This window comes from Oncorhynchus nerka, unplaced genomic scaffold (genome assembly GCF_034236695.1).
Source record: "Oncorhynchus nerka isolate Pitt River unplaced genomic scaffold, Oner_Uvic_2.0 unplaced_scaffold_1429, whole genome shotgun sequence".
In the NCBI taxonomy this organism is placed as follows: domain Eukaryota; kingdom Metazoa; phylum Chordata; class Actinopteri; order Salmoniformes; family Salmonidae; genus Oncorhynchus; species Oncorhynchus nerka.
The window spans coordinates 109863-118489 of record NW_027039884.1 but is presented as its reverse complement, the minus strand read 5'-3'; the positions used below and the strand labels follow the sequence as shown (position 1 = coordinate 118489).

General features: G+C 42.5%; 1 protein-coding gene across 1 annotated transcript; it reads left to right on the top strand.

The window, feature by feature from the left end:
* The first annotated feature begins 3962 nt into the window (after positions 1 to 3962).
* LOC135568688 (RNA-binding protein 25-like) lies at positions 3963 to 6159 on the top strand. The gene is made up of 2 exons (XM_065015443.1): positions 3963 to 5060; positions 5443 to 6159. The coding sequence occupies exons 1-2, from the start codon at positions 3963 to 3965 to the stop codon at positions 6157 to 6159; spliced, it is 1815 nt and encodes a 604-aa protein (XP_064871515.1).
* Positions 6160 to 8627: the final 2468 nt, after the last annotated feature.

Here is an 8627-nt window from a genome sequence, read left to right as displayed (position 1 = left end):
TTGAATTAGTCAAAACACCTGTATTATGAATGGTCAACCATTTGATATGAGGTAGAGCATTTTATTTGAATAAAAAATGTGGTTACATGGATTCAATGCAAATATCAGTTATGACTGTGCTGCATAGGCTAAAAAAGTGAATTGTTCCAGCATTTGACTACACATGAGAGCTTCTGTGGGTAGTCATGGCAATGAGGCCTTCATTGTGACATCACAAGATTCTGATTCTGGGAGGTTAGCTGTTGTACAGACAAACAGAACAGTGTAAAGGTACTGATTCAACTAACTACTAACAGATTATTAATGTCCTATTTCATTAGAGAGAGAGAGAACACGTTGCTTACTGGAGAGGTAGGTTGTAATATAACTTACTGTATAACTATGTTTCTGTAGAATAACTACTTTTCAAATTACTTGTGTACTTACATGACCTTTTATTTAGGCCTAACATGCAATCATGGTGCCAAGTGAAACTGTTGACGAGAGACAGTTTGTTTGAATCCAATTTTCGTGAGAAAATGGTTCATCCTGACACCTGAGATGACATGTTAGTTGTTGTAGTGAGCCAGGCTAATGGCAAATGCATTATATTGATGAAAGAAAACCCTCTCTCTGTGTTAATAACAACCATAATTGTAATCAATTATCTGAATAAATATGTACCAAAAGGGAAGGTTATGTAAAAAAACAAGTCGACCTACCTAATTTGTAGTTGCTAAATTGCTAATGAAAATCAGCTTTTCTTAAATGAATGGTCATCCATTTCAAATGGTTGAATTGATAGACCTCTTTACATGAAGGTGCACACAGGGGCACTCAAAGAGAAGACTGGAGTGTTTACCTCCTTGTTTTATACAATATATGAAACTGTACAATAAGTTAGGTCCTGCATGGATACAGAGTCATTTTCTACCCCAAACCTTTTTTGAATGATATGATATAAGTGATTAGTGTGTTTTGTGAAAACCAGGCCCAATATGGAGTGGGGGAGTGGGGGGGGTGGATAAGGCTCTGTAGTAACGTACAGAGAGAGACTGAAGTTTTATTTTTAAAGTCTGTGTTGTGCTTTGTCATCTCCAATGGCAACGCCTTGCATCACAATGATGATGTCATAAAGGATATTGTGCACATAATGATAGGAAAGGCAAAAATTTGATTGATTTGAACCTGGTCGCGTTTCCAGTAGCCAACTTTTTACTAGTAATTCAGATAGGCCTATTGCGTAATCATCTCTGGATCAGGATTGTCACTTGCTTCATTGTAAGTAAATGGGAAAAAAATGTGTGCACATTGTAAAGAGATGCATTATTCTTTGGTGAGCAACACGCCACTTACTACAACGTTATGTATTTTTCAGAGTTATTGTTAGCTAGGAGGAAGACATGGAGGGTTCAACGCTGACACAGAGGAGGGCTGAGTGTCAGTTGAAGGAAAGGGAGATCCAGACAGACTACATGTTGGAGCTGGGAGCCAGGTTGGCTCTGGTGAGACAGATCCAGAGGGAGCAGGAGAAGGAGATGAAGAGGATTTGGTTTGAGACGAGGAAAATGCCAAGCCTGATTGAGGAGGTAACAAGACCAACTTTGACAAAGTTGACTAGAGTTCTATTGAACAATATTGATTAAAGCAAATACATGTCAATATACGGGCAAAATGTGCGATATGCCATGAATTGTAACAACAATATTTTGTCTGACATCTTTTCTTGTGTTGTATCGTGTCTGTCTCTCTGTTTGAGTATTGTTATGGACATAGTCCTCAGTTCTTATGGTTGTCTTAAATAAATAAAAATAACTAGACCAAGCGATCTCTCGTAGACCTTCATATCAGGATTATATGGGTTGTCCCACCTAGTTACCTTAAGTTGAATGCACTAACTGTAAGTCATTCTGGATAAAAGCATCTGCTAAATGTCTAAAATGTCAAATGTTATGCTGGGTGTGGGGCATGTATTTTTACAATTAGTTGACCCATTGGCTAGAAGACCCAGGGTTGGTACAGACTGGTGCAGATCATCTGAGAGGACACTATATATATACAGTGCCTTTGGAAAGAATTCAGACACCTTGACTTTTTCTACCTTTTTTTTAACTTAATAGCCTTATTTTAAAATTGATTGAATATATGCAAATTCTCAGCAACTACAAACAATACCCCATATTGACAAAGCAAATACAGGTTTTTAGAAATGTTGAAATACCTTTTTACATAAGTATTCAGACCCTTTGCTATGAGACTGGAAATTAGCTCATGTTCATCCTGTTTCCACTGATCATCCTTGAGATGTTTCTGCAACATGACTGGAATCCACCAGTTGTATTTTCAACTGATTGGACATGATTTGGAAAGGCACACACCTGTCTATATAAGGTCCCACAGTTGACAGTTCATGTCAGAGCAAACAACAAGCCATGAGGTTGAAGGAATTCTCCATAGAGCTCCGAAACAGGATTGTGTCGAGGCACAGATCTGGGGAAGGGTACAAAACCTCTCCTCAACATTGAAGGTCCCCAAGAACGCACTGTTCTCCATCATTCTTAAATGTAAGACGTTTGGAACCACCAAGACTCTTCTAGAGCTGGCCGCCAGCCAAACTGAGCAATCGGGGGAGAAGGGCCTTGGTCAGGGAGGTGACCAAGAACCAGATGGTGACTCTGACAGAGCTCTAGAGTTCCTCTGTGGAGATGGGAGAACCTTCCAGAAGGACAACCATCTCTGCAGCGCTCCATCAATCAGGCCTTTAAGGTAGAGTGGCCAGATGGAAGCCACTCCTCAGTAGAAGGCACATGACAGCCCGCTTGGAGTTTGCCAAAAGGCACCTGAAGTCTCTCAGACCATGAGAAACAAGATGCTCTGGTCTGATGAAATCAAGATTGAACTCTTTTGCCCCAATGCCAAGGGTCACATCTGGAGCAAATCTGCCACCACCCCTTCGGTGAAGCATGGTGGTGGCAGCATCATACTGTGGGGATGTTTTTCAATGGCAGGGAATGGGAGACTAGTCAGGATCTAGGCAAAGATGAACAGAGCAAAGTACAGAGAGATCCTTGATGACAACTTGCTCCAGAACAATCAGGACCTCAGAGTGTGGTGAAGGGTCACCTTCCAACAGAACAATGACCCTATGTACATAGCCAAGACAACGCAGAAGTGTCTTCAGGACAAGTCTCTGAATGTCCTTTATTGGCCCATCCAGAGACTGGACTTGTACCTGATCGAACATCTCTGGAGAGACCGGAAAATAGCTGTGCAGAAAATCTCCCCATCCAACCTAACTTGGATTCTCCTAAGATTGGGAGAATTCCCCAAACACAAGATTTCCAAGCTTGTAGCGTAATACCCAAGAAGATTCTATGCTGTAATCGCTGCCAAAGGTGCTTCAACAACGTACTGAGTAAAGGGTCTGAATACTTATGTAAATGTGATATTTCACATTTTATTTGTAATGAATTTGGAACAATTCTGTTTTTGCTTTGCCATTATGGGCTATTGTGTGTAGATTGATGAGGGAAAAAAACAATTTATTACATTTTTGAATTAGGCTGTAAGGTAACAAAATGTGGAAAAAGTGAAGGGGTCTGAATACTTTCCGAAGGCACTGTATATGTGATGTGTAAGTAAATAGCGTTGACTCATAAAGTATGTATGTCGTGAATGTGATCACTTTCAACATGTCTGTTTCTTTTCTCCCGCAGAATGTGAGAGATGTGACCAACCGTCCACTCACTGAGTTCATGGCTCCCTGTATTGACTCCCTCCCACCGCTGGCTTTCACCAATCGGAGGCCTATACCAACCATGTTACATCCCCCCTCTCCATTGGCCATACGCGCTCAGGATGCACAGCGGTTCATTGTATTTTCATACTTTGTCCCTGCTGAGTGCCCAGTTGCCAAAGAGGCCACAGCAGATGTATCTACTGGTAAAAGAGAGGACTTATTGACAGATACACATCTTTCCTCAATGCTGCATCGATACCTGCCACACCTCTTTAACGATGACTCCATTCCACCACAGCAGACAGTAGAGGGAACCACTGAGCTCTCAGTTGCTCCAGTGGCAATATCTAATATAAAGGAAGAGGACAGATTCTATCCTTTCTCCCTCCCACCACTGGCTCAGCGGTTCATTGGCAATTCAATCATTGTCCCAGAAACCTCCCAGCCTGCTGTTTCAGCCACAGAGTGCCGAGTTGCCAAAGAGGCCACTGCAGACACAGCCACTGTCAAGACAGAGAACCGATGGGCAGCCAGAAGTCTTCCTTCAGTGCTGCCTCCATGCCTGCCACCAATCTTTGACGATGACTTCATGCCTCCAGAGCAGACAGTAGAGGATGCCTATGAGGTCTCAGGTGCTACAGAGAACACTTCAGGCACAGCTACTGTTGATGGAGTGGACAGATCAACAGCTAAATGCCCTGTCCCAATGCTGCCTCCAAGTCTGCCACCTGTCTTTGGCATTGACTACAAACTGCCAGAGGAGGCAGTAGAGGGAACCAACAAGTGTCCAGTCGCCAGTGAATCTGCCGCTTCCGTGTCCGCTGTCCTCCAAGAGGAGTTTTCAGCTGATAAGAGTCTTCCTGCACCCGCAGCACTGCCTCTAAGGCTGCCCTGCACCCACAGCATTGACCACAAACAGCTATGGGAGAAAGTTGAGGACAACACAGAGTTCTCAGTAGACAAAGAAGCAACTGTTGCCATTTACACTTGGGAAGATAAAAGTCCTTCAGTTCTGCCATGCATCCACAACAACAACGACCACCAACTACCAGAGGAGACAGTTGAGGACAACACAGAGTGCTCAGTTGACACCGAGGCAAGTGCAGTTGCATCCACTGTCAAGAGAGAGGAACTGACAGGTGATAAAAGCCCTGTCCGAGCAATTCCTCCAATCCTGGGATGCATCCATGACAAGGACCACAAGGAGCCAGAGCAGAAAGTGAAGGGCCCTAGTGAAGAGGTGGATCTCTGCCCTCACACTCACCAGCTGGACCCAGATGTTAACTTAACTCTGGCAACCCGCAATGATGAACCCAGGACCTGGACCCTGGAAGAGGCAAAGGTAGGTGTCCTATTTTACACTACTACTTTATAGGGGATGGGGGTCAGTTCCATTTCAATTCAAAGCATTGAAGAGAATTGGAATTTTAGAGTTCTTCTTGAATTGACTGGAATTGACCCCAACTTTGCTGCTCTTTGCTCATAGTATGAAACATCACCCCTCACTAGAGTTAACATTTGTATTACTTTTAGTATGGACCCAGGAAGAACATCTATGGGTATTGTAAAATATAATGGGAATACCAAAAAAACAAGGGACCTTATTTACTGTCCTCCAAATTGTGTGCCCCATGAGGTCATCATTGTATGTTGATCACTCAAATGTGTATTGAATGTGACACATTGGAACAATATTACATCTAGAGTCAATGTCTTCCTGTCAGGATTATTGGATAGGCCTTGAAATTGAGAGTGAAGAGAGGAGCGTCAAGGAGGAGGTGAGACAGAGGGAGGGATTGAAGCGTGAGGCGGACTGTGCCCATTCCAAGAGCTCCAATGGGATGGCTTCATCAGAGAGAGCAGAGACCATCCTTGGAAGAGTGGGCTTTCTGGTCATGAACCACATGCAGAAAATCCCATTTTTGAAGATGAAGGAAAAAGAGAAAAATAAGAAACTGCAGAAGAAGTTGAAAGATGACGAGAAAGAGAGAAAGGAGAAGAAAAACAAGGAGGAGGAGAACAAAAAGAGGGAGAAGAAAGAGATGAATGAGAGAGAGAAAGAGCAGAAGAAAGTCATGAAGGCTGAGAAAAAGAGGGAGAAGTTAGAACAGAAAAAGAGAGAGAAGGAAAGAAAAGAGAAGGAAAAGGCAGAGAAAAAGAGGTTAGAGGGGCTGATGAAGATACATAATGACATGATGAAAGACAGGATTAAGAAAGAGAAGAAGTGTTCTGAGGAGATGAAAAAGAGAGAGAAAGCTCAAACTGAGTTCTTGGAGAAGGAGAGAAAGATTCAAGAAAAGGAGGAGAAGAAGAGAGAAAAGAGGAGGAAAGAGGAGAGGAAGAGACTAGAGAAGACGAAAAAGAGGGAGCCAGCTGGAGGTGGAACTGACAGGGTGATAGAAGAGCAGGGAAAGGATGAAAGCTTGAAGATGGATGAGTAGACTGGGTAATAGAGAGAGAGAGAGCAGGGCGGGATACTGTGTTTTTGCATGCAATGAAAAATGCAATAAAAAAAATCAATAAAAAAGGTTTACTCTCTGTTTGATTTTTGTCAAGGCATACTGTATAACACAGTATAAACACACAATGTTTACATTTCACAAATCTGGGGAGTGTTGCACTGTTAAAATGTTGAATTCCAAATCTACCTGATGGAGTGGAGCTGTGCTGAGATGAGGAGGACGGAAAGGGAGGGGGAGTAGATGGAGGGTAGAGCGGAGTTTGTTAGAGAGGAATATGATAGAGAGGAATATGATGGAGAGGAATATGATGGAGAGGAATATGATAGAAGGGGAATATGATAGAGAGGAATATGATAGAGAGGAATATGATGGAGAGGAATATGATGGAGAGGAATATGATAGATAGGAATATGATAGAAGGGGAATATGATAGAGAGGAATTTGATAGAGGGGAATATGATAGAGAATGAATGGAGGAATGTCTGATGCTCTTTAGCAAGAAAGGTTCTCTGATTGGCTAGATCAACATGGATAAGAACATTTTCAGACATGTTTTTAACAATAGGCACTGTTGGCAGGTTCTATAGTCAGCTTATATTGATTTCCTTAATTCATCATTTATTGAACTAGAATTCAAGAATTCAGGGACACAGCCAACAGCATCTACCCCCAAGCCATACGACTCCTGAACAGCTAATCAATGGGCTACCCAGACCCCTCTTTAACACTGCTGCTACTCTCTGTTTATTATCTATGCATAGTCACTTTAACTCTAGCTACATGTACATATTACCTCAATTACTTCGACTAACCTGTGTCCCCTGCACTTTGACTCTGTACCGGTACCCCCTGTATCTAACCTCGCTATTGTTATTTTACTGCTGCTGTTAAATGATTTGTTACTTTCATTTATACATTTTTACTTAACACTTTTTTTTCTTGAAACTTGTTAATTAAAGTATTGTTGGTTAAGGGCTAAGTAAGTAAGCATTTCACTGTAAGGTTGTATTCGACGCATGTGACAAATATCATTTGATTTGATTTAACCTACTCATCAATCAAACGTTTCAGGCCTAGATAATTACCCATCCAGCACATCTTATTTCTCTACCAGCATGCGAAGCGTAAAAATCCCTCGACTGCAAGGCATACTGTATAACACAGTATTAACACTAAGCACTCCTACATCTTGAAAATATTTCATAGGCGTACAGGGAGATATAGGTGTAATATGGCCAACATAGCCTATCAGAGGGAATGGTAGAGCCATTACCAGTGCTTATACATTTGGGATAGGTAGAGAAAATTCTAAAACAAATCTCATGAGCTCTCTTCCATTGTCAAATGAACTACTGTCGTCTGGGGTAATGTAGAGAGCTACACGCCTGAAAATGCCCATCTCCACTAATAGGGCAATACTTAAGAAATGTAAAACACCTGGAGCTGTGATGAACCTTCCTGGAAGAGGACGCCAGTGTACTTTGCCCCCAACGCACAGTGAGAAGGATGGTTTAAGTGGCAACAAAAATCTCCAAGGATCACAGTTGGAGAATTGCAGAAGTTGGTAACATCTTGGGGTCATCAAGTCTCCAAAACTACAATTAGACACCACCTCCATGCCAAGAAGTTATTTGGAAGGGTTGCCAGAAGAAAGCCTCTGCTGTCTCCAAACCACAAATGTAAGCGGCTGTAGTTTGCTAAATGCCATTGGAACCAGTTTCTATGATCTGATGAGACTAAAATATATATTTTTGTCAACAAACACCAGAGGTGTAAGAAGTGCCATGGCCCTGCAGAACATAACCTCATCCACACTCTTTTACTTCCAAAGGCCATGGGAACCGTGTTAGGTTACATGACATCATGGACTCCATCAAGTACCAGGACAATGGTCGAGCTGGACAATAATCCAAAGCATACCTCCAAATCCACACGAAAATGGTTCACTGACCACAGAATCAAGCATTTGCAGTGGCCATCCCAGTCCCCTGACATAAACCCCATTGAAAAAACGGTGGGGTGAGCTGAAGAGGAGAGTCCACAAGCAAGGACCAAGGACTCTGAAGGATCTGGAGAGGGTTTGTATAGAGGAATGGTCTCAAATCCGTTCTCTTCCTATGTGTTCTCCCACCTCATCAAACATTATATGAGATGACTCAGAGCTGTTATCTTGGCAAAGGGAGGGTGTGTTCTCCCACCTCATCAAACATTATATGAGATGACTCAGAGCTGTTATCTTGGCCAAGGGAGGGTGTGTTCTCCCACCTCATCAAACATTATAGGAGATGACTCAGAGCTGTTATCTTGGCAAAGGGATGGTGTGTTCTCCCACCTCATCAAACATTATAGGAGATGACTCAGAGCTGTTATCTTGGCCAAGGGAGGGTGTGTTCTCCCACCTCATCAAACATTATATGAGATGACTCAGAGCTGTTATCTTGGCCAAG